Below are 18,937 nucleotides of genomic sequence, written 5' to 3'. Positions count from 1 at the left end.
CCCTCCCCCAATCGTGGGTCGATCTCTCCCGCCAAGTGCTTATTAAATTCCGTTCATCCATTTTTGCTTATATTTTTCTGGGAAAGTTGTGAACCCGATATTGCCGCTTTTACAGGTCGCGGAGGGGTCGTCGTCCGGCGTTGCCAGAAACGGATTGAAGTACAAGCCCCATCATCCGCTCACCTGGATACGAGAAGAGCCGGCAATCCACGGTCCGGCCAATTGACTGTAACTTCACCACATCCATGGACTGGCCCAGGTGCAGGGTGCTGGGGAGACTGCTGAGCGTCCCGCGTACAAACTCCGCCACCTCCGTGACCGAGAACATGGCCAACAACTCCTCAAAGATGGCGGGAAAGGAACTGAGGAGGGCGGCCTGCGGGAAACAACAACAACGTATCACAACGCAACAACGTAACACACGAGGTCACCCAGCAGAGAAGCGAGGCCGTTATATCACTGATACAATGTATCACATTCTACATCAGCCCCCCAAAAAATGTCACAAATCCCCCCGGCCACAGCGACTGGTAACTGCGGCGTTCATTACACATCAGGGAGTTATATGACCGTTTATTACCACAGTCCCCGCAGCAATCCTCCACCTGACTTACAGCGGTTCATCCTGAGCCTCCTGATTCATGAAAAGAATGCCAGAACTACAGAACAGACTGACACACAAAGAGGGCAATAAGAGGGAGGGGTAATGAACCCTAAATAACAGCGCAGTCCCCCTGAATCTGGAGCCTGAATAAGACCTCGTGACCCAGGACTGATATTTCAAGGTCTTATTACTTTATTTTGAGGGGAAAGGTTATTATTTCATTTCATTGTCACAAAGGCCTCCGCTGGCTTCCTGTTAGCTCTCAGGCTGTAAGACCAAAGTCCCAGATGGTTCAGTGTTTAGCGCATGCTCTGCTGCAGTGCATTGTGGGAGATGTAGTGTTTACATCAAGTAATGCACAGCAGCCTACAGCTCGGCATATACGTGGAACAGAAGAAATCGCTGATTGACATTCGCAGCTTGGAGTTGAATCGTTCATCCCTTCCGACTCCGCAGCAGCCACAGACAAGCGAGACCCCAGAGTTTGACGCTGGACGTTTACCCCGAGTCACATGAATACATTTTTAATTAATTTAGACATTAATTATCCAAAGAGTCCACGAGAAAGGAGCGAGGGACGGACGGGGGGCACTACACGGGGGGCAGGATCAGTGCTCAGAAGTGGGGTGCCTGGGACAGCGGTCACGCGGTATAACAGGGATAAGATTGAGCACGTCAGGACCTGGGGGAGTCACATGAATAACAATTCCCTGATCTGAGGTCATTGCTGGAGTCCCCCCCCCCCCCCGGATAATGAGCTGCCCCGGGATATCAGATCCTGCATGTGTGAGAAGGTGAATGGCGCTGTAATAATAGAATGTAATATCCAATATAAGAATAATAGTAATATTGTAACAGAATATCTAATATTATCAGTATATATTATTATTTATATTTTTAGGGTCAGTCAGCACAGAGTTCTTTGGCGCTAATTTTGATGTGGAAACCGCGTCGGTATCAGCACCAAAAAACAGCTGAAATCGCTGCCCATTGATTCAATAAAGGCATAGGAGTTTTTTCTCTGGGCGGCATTTGGCCACTCATGGGAAAAAAAAGTGGCCTGTCTTTTCTTGCCGCGGTTTTTGCCTCTAACCTCCCATAGAAATCAGTGGGTGGCAGGAAAAACCTGCAGCGTTCGTTTCAGCGGTTTTCGTGGCATTTGTTGCCCGCGGTCCTTGCATTCAATGACCGCGGGTGTAAAACGTTGCGAAAAAGTACGGGGAGGCAGTTCAAGACCTGCCCAAAAACTCCTGATGGAATTTTCTGCCTGCAAAAAATCTCAGTGTGAACAGGGCCAAATAATATTATCTGTAATAATAATAATAATAATAATAAATAATAATAAATAATAATAATAAATAATAATAATAATAAATAATAATAAATAATAATAATAAATAATAATAATAATAAATAATAAAATATAATAGAAGTTAGAATATAATGTAATAATTGTTGTTTATGTGACTCCCCAATATATCTTGACAAGCTGGTAGGAAAGTGACAGGTGAGTGACAGGGGACAGATCGCGGGTGTGACAGTCCATTCCACATACTGGGGTCCTGGTGGGGAGTGCGGCAGGATATTGGGGGGCTTTACTTACACAGCAGACTGTTGGTGGGCTTGTAGAGCCCGCAGTCTTTTGGGAATCAGACTCCCCCGCTCCGCTCACCTTTCCTCCAGCCGCCGGCTGCTTCAAATGTATTGGGGAGGATGAGGAGTAGAGGGGATGTAGAAGGAGAAGCAGGGGAGGGGGAGGGGAGAGCAGATTTCAAGTACAAGCAAATAAGAAGTTACTGCAGAATAGAGAGAAATATGAGAAAGATGAAAGAAGAGACGACCACAACTCTCATCATCATCATCTTCTTACAGGTTGTCTCCATATAACGCTGACTAACTTAGGAAATCCTTCACTTGTACTAATCAGGTCCTATACTCCAGTCACATCCAGAGCTGCACCTACAATTCCGATGATTTCCTGTTGGCTCTCAGGCTGTAGAACCTTACATCTAGATATAGAAGACATATTAAAACGGGAGAGAAATGCATTGTGGGATCTCAGCTAAACTGCTAGGGCTGTGTCTATCATCACAATAGTTACGCGTCAGCGGTTGCATTTGTCAGCACAGCTCTGATGGATGCAGCTCTGGATGTGACTGGAGTATAAGAACAATTGTAAATGCAGCTCTGGATGTAATTGCAGTATAGAACAGGATGTAACAGCATAATTGTACATGCAGCTCTGAATGTGACTGGAGTATAAGACACCCTATAATTCAGGATCATTAAAAGTAAAGCAAAGGATGTAAAAAGTTACTGAACTTTACATGTAGATTATAGAGAAACGTAAAATAATCATCAATAGCGGAGATGTGCTTAAAAAATAAATAAATAAATCATGAAGCGTGGAATGAGTGAAAGTGAGTACAGATAGTTCGGGGCCTCCCGCCGATACGGAGGGGCTCAGTGAAGTGCGTGGAGCCGAAGCGCTCACCTGTGTGAACAGCAGCGTATCGGAGCTCCGTGTGTCCAGACTCAGCACAAACCGCATAGACTGGAACAACTCGTGGATGCTGCACCGGAACTGCTCCTCCTCCAGGCCGCCCGTGGAACGGGCAAAGAGCAGGCGAGACTGGACAATGAACTTAAAGAGATTCTCCAGAGCCTGCGGAGAGACGCAGCACAATAACTGAGGGGGCAAATGGGGGACCAGCACAATGGGGGCAGGGGGTGTACTGCACAGAGACACCTGATCACTGGGAAGTTCAGCAAAATGACATGAAAACATGAGCGAGTTCATGGCCATATGACCCATAGGTGGCGCTATGAGAACCTGTGTATTACTCAATGGGGTTTTAGTTTAATAAAGCTCAATCATTGTATAATTACAGTTCTCCAACTTTCTATTCTCCACCATTTCCAAGATCTCTGCTTGCTGTCAGTGCACGTGAATATACATATATATTTTTCTACTGTCCGCAAATATTTGGCACGCAGTCTGCAAATACGGTCCATAGTACATCCATAGCCGCCCACAATTTTGCACGCGCCCCTAGACTTCTATGGACAAGTCCGAGACGCAATTACGGACTGGAATAGGACATGTTCTATATTTTGCGGATCATTTAAACGGTCCGGACACAAATGCATAAATATATGGAAAGGTGTCCGTGGCCAGTAGAAATGAATGGGTCCGCAGATTATCCATAATTACGGATAAAAACGACGGTGCCTTAGTACGGACTTTCCGAAAAACGCTCATAGCGCCACCTATAGGTTTAAAATAAGTAGGTGGGCAGCCACTAACTGTCACTACAAATCTCCAACATGTTGTGTCCTCACCCTCATCGCCTCCTGGATGTGGTCCTGCCTCACCAGATCCGCCGATCGCTCCATGTACCACTTCAAGCACCGGATCAGCTCCCTGCAAAAGAAAAAGCAAAATGCCTGAAACGCGTCAAGTGGCCGAGTAAATATGAGCCGCGTCACCCCGACAAAGATTCGGACATCATGACGGCACCAGATGTGTCAGGCCGGGCTCCGCATGAACATCCAGGGGCCCGCACTCTCACCTATGGACTGATGTGATCATACACAACCCCCGCCGCTGCAGACCACTACTCACCTATAGGCCAGAGCCCCAGCAAAATGCTTCTGGATGTAGGTGTCCAGCACAGGCCGGAAGTGGAAGTATTTACTATCCCGCAGCAGATTAATGATGAAAACCTGGACAGGAGGAGGAATAATATACAACGTATGAGCGCGGATCATCGCTTCATATACAACAGAGACCGGTGCCAGGACCGGAAGACACCAAATGTGGAATCCTTTAGTCTTTATCTTCTGCTACTATCTATCGCTCCCTGTTATCAGTCATTTCAGGTTGCAGAGACACAGGCCATAGAAACGGTGAATATAATCTATTGCTCCCTGTTATCCGCCATTCGCGGCTGCACAGAGACGGACTGTAGACATGGTAAATACAGTCTATTGCTCCCAGTTATCAGCCATTTTATGCTGGGGAGAAGCTATAGAGTTCTTCACTGGGATAAGTCCTTACCAGGGACTGGAAGACGAGTAGGCCGTACTTCTCCGTATTATCGTCCAGGATGACAAAGAGAGTGTCCAGTATGTCCTGCAGAAACTAAAGAGACACAGAAACTCCATCATATCCACAGCCCAAACCCTCCACAGGGCCTCAGTTTCCAATGACGTCCGAGCCGTACACGTGGCGTAAGAAGCAACACCCCAAATTATCCTTTTAAACCTTAATAATACAAAAGGGAGGCTGCAGTGTATGGGAACCATCAGCAGAATACAGGCTGCCACTAACACTGCCGCCTGGACAGAAGCTGCCGCTCCGGCATATAGGTGACATACAGTGTGACAGTGACTGCCGCCTGGACATGTGACAGAAGCTGCCGCTCCGGCATGTAGGGGACATACAGTGTGACAGTGACTGCCGCCTGGACATGTGACAGAAGCTGCCGCTCCGGCATATAGGTGACATACAGTGTGACAGTGACTGCCGCCTGGACATGTGACAGAAGCTGCCGCTCCGGCATATAGGTGACATACAGTGTGACAGTGACTGCCGCCTGGACATGTGACAGAAGCTGCCGCTCCGGCATGTAGGGGACATACAGTGTGACAGTGACTGCCGCCTCGTACCTTCACAATCTCCTCCCCGCTCACATGTCGCAGCCGGCCGAGAATGTCCAGGATCCGATCAGGGTGAGATTTCCACTTCAGAAGAGCGAGGAGGTCGACTGTGGGAAGGAAGCAGAAAGTTTAGATTATCAAGTAAAACTGAATTTTGTGGAGTCATGAAGAGAAACGGCGTGAAATGTGAAGAGAGGACACGGCGCTGTAATATGTATCAGGTGTGAATAGATGTGGCCTGTTGGGTTGGATATATATATATAGATGTGGGCTGTGATGCGGCCTGTTCAGTGTTGGAGGTATATATATATATAGGTGTGGGCTGTGATGCAGCCTGTTGGGTTGGATATATATATATAGATGTGGGCTGTGATGCGGCCTGTTCAGTGTTGGAGGTATATATATATATAGGTGTGGGCTGTGATGCAGCCTGTTGGGTTGGATATATATGTATATAGGTGTGGTCTACATAGACATGGCGCTGGTGGGGGGTTGTGAAGAAGTCACCGTTCTGCGTGAGTTTTGTGGAGGAGAGTTGGGTGGAGATGCAGAAAGTCTCCTTCGGGCTGCGCTGAAAGATGAGACTGGACGGGATGTTGGGGCAGCCGCTCAGATCGTCCTTGCAGCAGGGGAGACCCAGGTAGAGCGCGTGGTTATTGAAGGTGCTGTTCTCGTCGCACTGTGGAGAGATGCGAGGTCAGAGGCTGCGGGCTGGGGCGGCGCGCCGGCGTCCTAGAATAAGTCCATACCTTGTAGACGTAAAGCTCGTGGAGATCATCGGACAGCGTCGTCCCGTCGTCTCTCATCAGCGGAGTGAAGGAAAATCCAAAGAGCTTCTTCTCTCCCTTATCCTTTGCTGAAAAATGGAAAGACGGGAAGAGCGAGAGTCTGGTCAGCGACAATGAGGAACGTGGGTTTATTAAAGGGGCTGTCCACATAAATGTCCCCCATGTGATCGCTGGGACACGCTGAGCCCGCCAGTGAGAGCTGATCAGTGGCACGTGGACCCTCATATAAAAGGTCATATGGAAAGAGGTAAACAAGTCTTTTAAGGGTGTCCGCACCATCCCCTGGACCTCACGTTGCCTGTATTACCGCAGGTTGAGAGTTGTCACCCATTACTGCACCCTATACCCCCCTCTATCTGCTCCCCTGGGTATTACACTCTACTAGGACCTACTGGAGCAATGTCGGAACTCGAAGCGTAGGTGGGATCCCCGGAATCTGTCGATAGGGATGGGCAGTTTTATGAGCTCCCCCCACCGGGGACTGTTGTTGTGGTAAAGGACGAACGAGTGGTACTGTGTGCGGGGCGGCTCCCCGGCTCCGAGGCTGACACAGTCCTGCAAGACACAAGTTACACATTCACATTAATAGCGATCAATCAGATGAAGATCAGGGGGTAATACCTGCAGGAAGAATGCTGCTCATACCGCTGGGCTCCGTTCACACCTGCGTCAGGAACCAATGAACAGAATCCAAACTGAAACAAATGGAAACCAAACTGAGTTCAATGGTGACGGATCCGGTGCAAATGGTTTCTTTTTGTCACCGTTGTGGAAGGGTTCCGTCGTTTTGACAGAATCAATACCGCAGTCGACGGCGCTGCTCATTCCGTCAAAACGACAGACAGAACCCTTACACAGCGGGGACAAACGGAAACCATTTGCACCGGATCCGTCACCATTGAAATCAGTTTGGTTTCCGTTCGTGGGTTCTCTTGATGGAAAGCTCCGACGGGACGATGTGAACGGAGCCCTGACGCAGATGTGAACGACGCCCGACCGGTAAACAGCAGAGTTATTACAGATGAGAGAAAATATAAAACCGTGCCCTTCTGAGGTCGGGTACAGAACGTGTTATTGTACGCAGGTGGAGTATTATGTGGTGTCATTTACAAGGTATTATTTATATACAGGGGTCAGTTCTGCGGAGGTAAACCGGTAATAAATGCCTCAAGTATCGCAGAGCGAGGGATCAAACTCTGCGTCTCTCGTGTCCTCTATTAGAAAGGACGACCTTACAGTATTTGTCATCATCCGTGTTCATTCTACCTCGAAGTCCAATCTACATTTCATGTTAAGTAACTTTGCAAACAATTTATGAATCTGCAGCGATCAATGACGTCACGTCTTCTCCTCCACTCACTTCTGAGCTGAATTGAAACCAGCAGAATTATGAATGCCGCTCTGGATGTGACTGGAGTCTAGGACATGATGTAACTCTCTATGGAGAGGTCAGCGGTTGCCTGGGCTCTAAGTCTTTCATGTTACATTGTATTATAGCATGCAGTGATCTGGGACGTCTTACCCTCAGGTTCTCCCCGTCAGCGTACAGTACGTGCATGGTCACCTCGATATTCTTCTGCACGCTCTTCCCTCCTCTCTCAAAGTCTCCCCTCTCCAGAGTCACATAGAGGTCATTGCGCACGTCCCCTGTGATGACGATACACACATTGCATAAATACTAACAACTCTGCAGAGCAGCGCGCCCAAAGCAGAGCATCATCAATCAGCTGAGCAAAGCATCCCTCGCATCTGCAGCGCGCAAACTGCAGAGCATCACTCCCGTGCAGTGATGACCATGCCTGCCGCGCCATGCACCAATGACATAACACAAACCCCCCAGCATCGCGCCATACACTGGCCGGGGGCAAGAGCTCAACTGTGCAGAGCTGGGAAGGCGTCATGAGATGCCACCACATGAAAGCTTGCAGAGCGCCCTCCTCAGGCAGTGGGTCAGTCACTGGGTGCAAGCAGTGGTAGGCACAGGGACTTACACTCTGCTATCTGTGTTTCTGAAGCAGAAGGGTTATTGCAAATCAGGAAAAAGAAGAGGGCGAGAGATGAGACGATGAGGAGAGAGGGGTGACAGAAAAGACTGAACCGTGTAGATCCAGCACCGAGTGAGCAGAGCTGTACGAGCGCAACGCAGGACACAGAGCCGGACGAGCGCAACTCTGGACACAGAGCCGGACGAGCGCAACTCGGGACACAGAGCCGGACGAGCGCAACTCGGGACACAGAGCAGGACGAGCGCAACTCGGGACACAGAGCAGGACGTGCGCAACTCGGGACACAGAGCCGGACGAGCGCAACTCGGGACACAGAGCCGGACGAGCGCAACTCGGGACACAGAGCCGGACGAGCGCAACTGAGGACACGGAGCCGGACGAGCGCAATTGAGGACACGGAGCCGGACGAGCGCAACTCAGGACACGGAGCCGGACGAGCGCAACTCAGGACACGGAGCCGGACGAGCGCAATTGAGGACACGGAGCCGGACGAGCGCAACTCAGGACACGGAGCCGGACGAGCGCAACTCAGGACACGGAGCCGGACGAGCGCAACTCAGGACACGGAGCCGGACGAGCGCAACTCAGGACACGGAGCCGGACGAGCGCAACTCAGGACACGGAGCCGGACGAGCGCAACTCAGGACACGGAGCCGGACGAGCGCAACTCAGGACACGGAGCCGGACGAGCGCAACTCAGGACACAGAGCCGGACGAGCGCAACTCAGGACACAGAGCCGGACGAGCGCAACTCAGGACACAGAGCCGGACGAGCGCAACTCAGGACACAGAGCCGGACGAGCGCAACTCAGGACACAGAGCCGGACGAGCGCAACTCAGGACACAGAGCCGGACGAGCGCAACGCAGGACACAGAGCTGTGCGCCAATGTAGGCGAAGACAAGACAGGAATCTATTCACTGATAACAGGGACGAGGCTGCGACAAGCTGTCAGTCACTGCCACCATAATCTCATGACGTGGATGTCAGTCGCTGCCACCATAATCTCATGACGTGGCTGTCAGTCGCTGCCACCATAATCTCATGACGTGGCTGTCAGTCAATGCCACCATAATCTCATGACGTGACGGTCCGTCATTCCCACCATAATCTCATGGCGTGGCTGTCACTATAGCATACAGCACCTGGAAGGACGGCGGGTGCTGAGAATGACAGGAGCCTCATGTAAACCAATAAGAAACAGCAGAAAATTGGGGAAGATTCAGGACACTCGAAAAGTTGGATGAATAGAAATATTCACTGTACATCAATTCTTGTCTGCGAGATCAGTCACAGCTCATCAATGGGCTAAATATATATGTGTGTGTATGTATTATGTATGTATGTATATATGTGTGTGTGTATTTAACGTGTATATTTGTGTGCGTGTGTATGTATATGTATAGGTGTGTGTATTTGTATGTATGTGTGTGTGCGCGTGTGTGTTATATATATATATATATATATATATATATATATATATAGAGAGAGATGGGTATGTATATATGAATATGTATGTATAGGTGTGTGTATTTGTGTGTCTGTATGTATGTATATATGTGTGTGTGTATGTATGTGTATGTATGTATATATGTATGTGTGTGTGTATATATATATTTATGTGTGTGTATGTATGTATATATGTGTGTCTTTGTGTGTCTGTATGTATAGGTGTGAGTATTTGTGTGTCTGTATGTATAGGTGTGAGTATTTGTGTGTCTGTATGTATGTATGTATGTATGTATGTGTGTGTGTTTGAGTGTATTTGTATGTGTAGAAGATCATTTGATGGGTGTTGTACGCTAATTGTGCAATGTTTACATAGTGTAATAAAACTCTGGGTTCTGAATGTACAACATGAGCCCACTTATACCTGGAATGATGACATCGGGGAACCCCAGTTTGCGGGTAACGGCTGCCCCCCTGTTAAGCAGCAGCTGATTTTCTCTACGGATCTGCTCCATGTCACCGCGCAGAAGTTGTAAAGACACAATGAGACCTGGATGAGAGGAAACACAAAACCTCAGTGATAAGATGCCGCTTATCAGTGGGGGCTACGATCACTGTGGGGCTGTATATATATTCCCTCCACGTGTCCTGCTGGGAGGGAGCTCTATAGGTCAGAGAGCTCTATAGGTCAGGGAGCTCTATAGGTCAGGGAGCTCTATAGGTCAGGCAGCTCTATAGGTCAGGGAGCTCTAAAGATCAGGGAGCTCTATAGGTCAGGGAGCTCCATAGATCAGGGAGGCTCTATAGGTCAGGGAGCTCTATAGGTCAGGGAGCTCCATAGATCAGGGAGCTCTATAGATCAGGGAGCTCCATAGATCAGGGAGCTCCATAGGTCAGGGAGCTCCATAGGTCAGGGAGCTCTATAGATCAGGGAGCTCCATAGATCAGGGAGCTCCATAGATCAGGGAGCTCCATAGATCAGGGAGCTCCATAGATCAGGGAGCTCCATAGATCAGGGAGCTCCATAGATCAGGGAGCTCCATAGATCAGGGAGCTCTATAGATCAGGGAGCTCCATAGATCAGGGAGCTCCATAGATCAGGGAGGCTCTATAGGTCAGGGAGCTCCATAGATCAGGGAGGCTCTATAGGTCAGGGAGCTCTATAGGTCAGGGAGCTCCATAGGTCAGGGAGCTCCATAGGTCAGGGAGCTCCATAGATCAGGGAGCTCCATAGGTCAGGGAGCTCCATAGATCAGGGAGCTCCATAGATCAGGGAGCTCCATAGATCAGGGAGCTCCATAGATCAGGGAGCTCTATAGATCAGGGAGCTCCATAGATCAGGGAGCTCCATAGATCAGGGAGGCTCTATAGGTCAGGGAGCTCCATAGATCAGGGAGGCTCTATAGGTCAGGGAGCTCTATAGGTCAGGGAGCTCCATAGGTCAGGGAGCTCCATAGGTCAGGGAGCTCCATAGATCAGGGAGCTCCATAGGTCAGGGAGCTCCATAGGTCAGGGAGCTCTATAGGTACGGGAGCTCTATAGGTCAGGGAGCTCCATAGATCAGGGAGCTCCATAGGTCAGGGAGCTCTATAGGTCAGGGGGCTCTATAGGTCAGGGAGCTCTATAGGTACGGGAGCTCTATAGGTCAGGGAGCTCCATAGATCAGGGAGCTCCATAGGTCAGGGAGCTCTATAGGTCAGGGGGCTCTATAGGTCAGGGAGCTCTATAGGTCAGGGAGCTCCATAGATCAGGGAGCTCCATAGATCAGGGAGCTCTATAGGTCAGGGAGCTCTATAGATCAGGGAGCTCTATAGGTCAGGGAGCTCCATAGATCAGAGAGCTCCATAGATCAGGGAGCTCCATAGATCAGGGAGCTCTATAGATCAGGGAGCTCTCCGCGGTGCTGATACCTGATGTCCTAATAAACCACGGCCCCTGTGATACTAATGTCGGGGGCACACGGGGGTCTAACACTGTAATCTGGGTATAATGACTGGTACCGTAGTTGGAGCTGGGTGTGGAGTACTTGGTGCTGGTCTTCCGGATGATGTTCTCGTGAATCTGGAACCATTCATTCTCATTATTACACCTGAAAGAGAAAGTCACAACATGGAAGTGTGAATAACAGGGACAACAGCATCGCTCAGCATAGCCCCCACACTCACTGCTCGTCACATTAAGTGTACCAGCCTCCTTTCATAGATTTCTCATTTATAGCACACTGTACGGTCCCCCATGCTTTGCACTGCAGCTCTGCTCCATTAGGACACATCTAGGATTAGTAAATTTCTGAATTGTCTATTGTGAGTCCAAGGTAGTCTAAAATCCCCCTTCAGTCTAATCAGAGGTTCAAGCTGCATATCTTCTCTCCCCAATGCTCTACACTGCAGCTCTGCTTGTTCAGATTGGCTAATGTGTCGACGTACATGCTCAGAAGGAAGTCAGTGCAGGAGAGAATGTGAAATAAAGTATATACTCATCATGTAATTGGAGCGCTCACACGAGCAGGAGAACTTGTGGCTCTACAGCATTTGTGTCACTACAGGACGGACGTCACCGCTCACTGACTGAACGCGTCTATTTCTTACTATCCGTACGTTATGGCGGTCTGGTTGGACTTTCTCCAAGACACCGTATTTAACCTCTACAATGACCTTATCCCAGATGGTGAAAGATCCTGGAGGGTTTACTGTAATCCCCCCACCCTCATAGTCACGCTATTGTATTATATATATATACACCATTACCAGGCCTGTGTGCTCATATATACACTGTCATACTGTATCCACGTCCTCATATACACTGTCATACTGTATCCACGTCCTCATATACACTGTCATATTGTATCCACGTCCTCATATACACTGTCATACTGTATCCACGTCCTCATATACACTGTCATACTGTATCCACGTCCTCATATACACTGTCATACTGTATCCACGACCTCATATACACTGTCATATTGTATCCACGTCCTCATATACACTGTCATACTGTATCCACGACCTCATATACACTGTCATATTGTAGCCACGTGCTCATATACACTGTCATACTGTATCCACGTCCTCATATACACTGTCATACTGTATCCATGTCCTCATATACACTGTCATATTGTATCCACGTCCTCATATACACTGTCATACTGTATCCACGACCTCATATACACTGTCATATTGTATCCACGTCCTCATATACACTGTCATACTGTATCCACGTGCTCATATACACTGTCATACTGTATCCACGTCCTCATATACACTGTCATACTGTATCCACGTCCTCATATACACTGTCATACTGTATCCACGTGCTCATATACACTGTCATACTGTATCCACGTCCTCATATACACTGTCATACTGTATCCATGTCCTCATATACACTGTCATACTGCATCCACGTGCTCATATACACTGTCATACTGTATCCACGTCCTCATATACTGTCATACTGTATCCACATCCTCATATACACTGTCATACTGTATCCACGACCTCATATACACTGTCATATTGTATCCACGACCTCATATACACTGTCATACTGTATCCACGACCTCATATACACTGTCATACTGTATCCACGTCCTCATATACACTGTCATATTGTATCCACGACCTCATATACACTGTCATACTGTATCCACGACCTCATATACACTGTCATATTGTATCCACGACCTCATATACACTGTCATACTGTATCCACGTCCTCATATACACTGTCATACTGTATCCACGACCTCATATACACTGTCATACTGTATCCACGTCCTCATATACACTGTCATACTGTATCCACGTGCTCATATACACTGTCATACTGTATCCACGTCCTCATATACACTGTCATACTGTATCCACGTGCTCATATACACTATCATACTGTATCCACGTCCTCATATACACTGTCATACTGTATCCAAGTGCTCATATACACTATCATACTGTATCCACGTCCTCATATACACTGTCATATTGTATCCACGTCCTCATATACACTGTCATACTGTATCCACGACCTCATATACACTGTCATATTGTATCCACGTCCTCATATACACTGTCATACTGTATCCACGACCTCATATACACTGTCATATTGTATCCACGTCCTCATATACACTGTCATACTGTATCCACGACCTCATATACACTGTCATATTGTATCCACGTCCTCATATACACTGTCATACTGTATCCACGTGCTCATATACACTGTCATACTGTATCCACGTCCTCATATACACTGTCATACTGTATCCACGTCCTCATATACACTGTCATACTGTATCCATGTCCTCATATACACTGTCATACTGTATCCATGTCCTCATATACACTGTCATACTGTATCCACGTGCTCATATACACTGTCATACTGTATCCACGTCCTCATATACACTGTCATACTGTATCCATGTCCTCATATACACTGTCATACTGCATCCACGTGCTCATATACACTGTCATATTGTATCCATGTCCTCATATACACTGTCATACTGTATCCACGTCCTCATATACACTGTCATACTGTATCCACATCCTCATATACACTGTCATACTGTATCCACGACCTCATATACACTGTCATATTGTATCCACGACCTCATATACACTGTCATACTGTATCCACGACCTCATATACACTGTCATATTGTATCCACGTCCTCATATACACTGTCATACTGTATCCACGACCTCATATACACTGTCATACTGTATCCACGTCCTCATATACACTGTCATACTGTATCCACGTGCTCATATACACTGTCATACTGTATCCACGTCCTCATATACACTGTCATACTGTATCCACGTGCTCATATACACTATCATACTGTATCCACGTCCTCATATACACTGTCATACTGTATCCACGTGCTCATATACACTATCATACTGTATCCACGTCCTCATATACACTGTCATACTGTATCCACGTGCTCATATACACTGTCATACTGTATCCACGTCCTCATATACACTGTCATACTGTATCCATGTCCTCATATACACTGTCATACTGCATCCACGTGCTCATATACACTGTCATATTGTATCCATGTCCTCATATACACTGTCATACTGTATCCACGTCCTCATATTCACTGTCATACTGTATCCATGTCCTCATATACACTGTCATACTGTATCCACGTCCTCATATACACTGTCATACTGTATCCACGTCCTCATATACACTGTCATATTGTATCCACGTCCTCATATACACTGTCATACTGTATCCACGTCCTCATATACACTGTCATACTGTATCCACATCCTCATATACACTGTCATACTGTATCCACGTCCTCATATACACTGTCATATTGTATCCACGTCCTCATATACAATGTCATATTGTAGCCACGTCCTCATATACACTGTCATACTGTATCCACGTCCTCATATACACTGTCATACTGTATCCACGTCCTCATATACACTGTCATACTGTATCCACGTGCTCATATACATGGTCATACTGTATCCACGTCCTCATATACACTGTCATACTGTATCCACATCCTCATATACACTGTCATACTGTATCCACGTCCTCATATACACTGTCATATTGTATCCACGTCCTCATATACACTGTCATATTGTATCCATGTCCTCATATACACTGTCATACTGTATCCACGTCCTCATATACACTGTCATACTGTATCCACATCCTCATATACACTGTCATATTGTATCCACATCCTCATATACACTGTCATACTGTATCCACGCCCACATATACACTGTCATACTGTATCCACGACCTCATATACACTGTCATATTGTATCCACATCCTCATATACACTGTCATACTGTATCCACGTCCTCATATACACTATCATACTGTATCCACGTCCTCATATACACTGTCATACTGTATCCACGTCCTCATATACACTGTCATACTGTATCCACGTCCTCATATACACTGTCATATTGTAGCCACGTGCTCATATACACTGCCATACTGTATCCACGTCCTCATATACACTGTCATACTGTATGCATGTCCTCATATATACTGTCATACTGTATCCACGTCTCATATACACTGTCATACTGTATCCACGTCCTCATATACACTGTCATACTGTATCCACGTCCTCATATACACTGTCATGTTGTAGCCACATGCTCATATACACTGTCATACTGTATCCACGTCCTCATATACACTGTCATACTGTATCCACGTCCTCATATACACTGTCATACTGTATCCACGTCCTCATATACACTGTCATACTGTATCCACGTCCTCATATACACTGTCATACTGTATCCACGTCCTCATATACACTGTCATATTGTAGCCACGTGCTCATATACACTGTCATACTGTATCCACGTCCTCATATACACTGTCATACTGTATCCACGTCCTCATATACACTGTCATACTGTATCCACGTCCTCATATACACTGTCATATTGTAGCCATGTCCTCATATACACTGTCATACTGTATGCATGTCCTCATATACACTGTCATACTGTATCCACGTGCTCATATACACTGTCATACTGTATGCACGTCCTCATATACACTGTCATACTGTATGCACGTCCTCATATACACTGTCATATTGTAGCCACGTGCTCATATACACTGTCATACTGTATCCACGTCCTCATATACACTGTCATACTGTATCCACGACCTCATATACACTGTCATATTGTAGCCACGTGCTCATATACACTGTCATACTGTATTCACGTCCTCATATACACTGTCATACTGTATCCTTGTACTTACATACACTATTATCAGGCCTGCATACTCACATATAAACCTTCATGACAAAGTCCTTCTCGTCTCGATTTTCGCACAGCGCCGGCAGCACTTCCCCCAGACTCAGCACAGCACATCCGTAGGGTCTCCGATAATGGATGTGAGGGGGACCCTTCCGTGAGTCGTTGAGGAGCATTCGTCCTGAAATAGAGTGAGAAGTAAAGTCATCTGTCCTCATCTGGGGGATGTGAGTGTCGTAGGACTGAGTGTAGGGGTCACCTACCTATCCGGATTACATGGACGACAAGGTGGAGGTCGCGCTTCACATCTTTACTGCTCAAATCCTGTCATAAAGTATAAACAAGTCACACGTCACGCAGCGAGCAAAACCTTACTGACAGCCAAAAATAGACATCAGATGTCAGTAAAATGCCCCTGAGCCCCCGTCACGGCACATACTGCCATCATAGTTGTGGGCAACATAGAACAGAACAGACAAATCTTGATATTGTAACTTCAAGGACAGGATGTACAGTCTAATATCAGGTCATGTAAATATATTGTAACATACAAAACGTAAAATAATATTTTGGGACGGAAAATATAAAGTATCTCACCTCTGATCAGCATGTTACAGATTATATTCAGAATGTATCTTTATTTGTAAATTACCATATTATCCTTACTTATCCTGAGTTACATCCCGTATTATACTCCAGAGCTGCACTCACTATTCTGCTGGTGGAGTCACTGTGTACATACATTACATTACTTATCCTGTACTGATCCTGAGTTACATCCTGTATTATACTCCAGAGCTGCACTCACTATTCTGCTGGTGGAGTCACTGTTTACATACATTACATTACTTATCCTGTACTGATCCTGAGTTATATCCTGTATTATACTCCAGAGCTGCACTCACTATTCTGCTGGTGGAGTCACTGTGTACATACATTACATTACTTATCCTGTACTGATCCTGGGTTACATCCTGTATTATACTCCAGAGCTGCACTCAGTATTCTGCTGGTGGAGTCACTGTGTACATACATTACATTACTTATCCTGTACTGATCCTGAGTTACAGCCTGTATTATACTCCAGAGCTGTACTCATTTTTACAGGTTGTTACTCAGTATGTACACAGTGACTCCACCAGCAGAATAGCGAGTACAGCTCTGGAGTATAATACAGGATATAACTCAGGATCAGTACAGGATAAGTAATGTAATGTATGTACACAGTGACTCCACCAGCAGAATAGTGAGTGCAGCTCTGGAGTATAATACATGATATAACTCAGGATCAGTACAGGATAAGTAATGTAATGTATGTACACAGTGACTCCACCAGCAGAATAGTGAGTGCAGCTCTGGAGTATAATACAGGATGTAACTGAGGATCAGTACAGGATAAGTAATGTAATGTATGTACACAGTGACTCCACCAGCAGAATACTGAGTGCAGCTCTGGAGTATAATACAGAATGTAACTCAGGATCACTACAGGATAAGTAATGTAATGTATGTACACAGTGACTCCACCAGCAGAATAGTGAGTGCAGCTCTGGAGTATAATAAAGGATATAACTCAGGATCAGTACAGGATAAGTAATGTAATGTATGTACACAGTGACTCCACCAGCAGAATAGTGAGTGCAGCTCTGGAGTATAATAAAGGATATAACTCAGGGTCAGTACAGGATAAGTAATGTATGTACACAGTGACCCCACCAGCAGAATAGTGAGTGCAGCTCTGGAGTATAATAAAGGATATAACTCAGGATCAGTACAGGATAAGTAATGTAATGTATGTACACAGTGACTCCACCAGCAGAATAGTGAGTGCAGCTCTGGAGTATAATACAGGATGTAACTCAGGATCAGTACAGGATAAGTAATGTAATGTATGTACACAGTGACTCCTCTGCTCAGTTTCTGACTTTATTAACTCTCCTCTCCCGCTTTCTGACCACAATCTTCTCTCCTTTACTATCAAATATTATCTGCCTCCTCAGGTCATCCCTACGTATCAGACATACAGAAATCTACATGCCATTAACACTGTGAAACTCATAGACAGTCTACAGTCCTCATTGCCCCCTATCTCTTCCCTCTCCTGTCCCAATCTGGCTGCCAAACTTTATAATAACACTCTCAAAAATGCATTGGATGAAGCAGCCCCCACTACACTCCGAACCACCCGACAAAGACGACGACAACCCTGGCACACGCCTCAATCCCGCTTTCTTCACCGGTGCTTGAGATGTGCCGAACGACTGTGGAGAAAATCGCATTTGGATGCAGATTTCCTCCATTACAAATTTATGCTCAAAACTTACAACTCTGCCCTTCACCGCGCCAAACAAGTCTACTTCACTTCTCTCATCTCCACACTATCTAATAATCCAAAACGCCTCTTTGATACTTTTCACTCCCTCCTTAGTCCTAAAGTGCAGATGCCAATCACAGATCTCAGTGCTGAAGACCTGGCCAATTATTTTAAAGTTAAAATTGACAACATCCGGCATGATATTCTCTCCCAGTCCCCTAGTAACATCGATCCCCTTCCCCCCCGCACTCGCTCTTCTTCACTCTCAGCATTTGACCCAATAACTGAAGAAGAAGTCTCGAGGCTCCTCTCTTCTTCTCGTCCTA

General features: G+C 46.5%; 1 protein-coding gene across 12 annotated transcripts in view; it reads right to left on the bottom strand.

Moving 5' to 3' along the window:
• Window positions 1-18,937, bottom strand: part of DOCK3 (dedicator of cytokinesis 3) — a 115,689-nt gene that overhangs the window by 22,735 nt on the left and 74,017 nt on the right. For all 12 annotated transcript variants that reach the window (XM_075831947.1, XM_075831940.1, XM_075831941.1 and 9 more), the window contains 14 exons: window positions 16,561-16,621; window positions 16,331-16,478; window positions 11,509-11,597; window positions 9,933-10,058; window positions 7,577-7,701; window positions 6,447-6,609; window positions 6,016-6,122; window positions 5,774-5,945; window positions 5,276-5,373; window positions 4,665-4,748; window positions 4,230-4,330; window positions 3,947-4,028; window positions 3,099-3,269; window positions 184-376 (listed from right to left, as the gene is read on the bottom strand). In XM_075831947.1, the coding sequence (XP_075688062.1) occupies window positions 184-376; window positions 3,099-3,269; window positions 3,947-4,028; window positions 4,230-4,330; window positions 4,665-4,748; window positions 5,276-5,373; window positions 5,774-5,945; window positions 6,016-6,122; window positions 6,447-6,609; window positions 7,577-7,701; window positions 9,933-10,058; window positions 11,509-11,597; window positions 16,331-16,478; window positions 16,561-16,621 (1,720 nt within the window). The remainder of the gene's footprint in view (window positions 1-183; window positions 377-3,098; window positions 3,270-3,946; window positions 4,029-4,229; window positions 4,331-4,664; window positions 4,749-5,275; window positions 5,374-5,773; window positions 5,946-6,015; window positions 6,123-6,446; window positions 6,610-7,576; window positions 7,702-9,932; window positions 10,059-11,508; window positions 11,598-16,330; window positions 16,479-16,560; window positions 16,622-18,937) is intronic.

The sequence above is a fragment of the Rhinoderma darwinii genome, chromosome 7, assembly GCF_050947455.1.
Source record: "Rhinoderma darwinii isolate aRhiDar2 chromosome 7, aRhiDar2.hap1, whole genome shotgun sequence".
Classification (NCBI taxonomy): Eukaryota; Metazoa; Chordata; class Amphibia; order Anura; family Rhinodermatidae; genus Rhinoderma; species Rhinoderma darwinii.
Note: the sequence above shows the minus strand (reverse complement) of the source record. Positions and strands in the feature narration are given on the sequence as shown.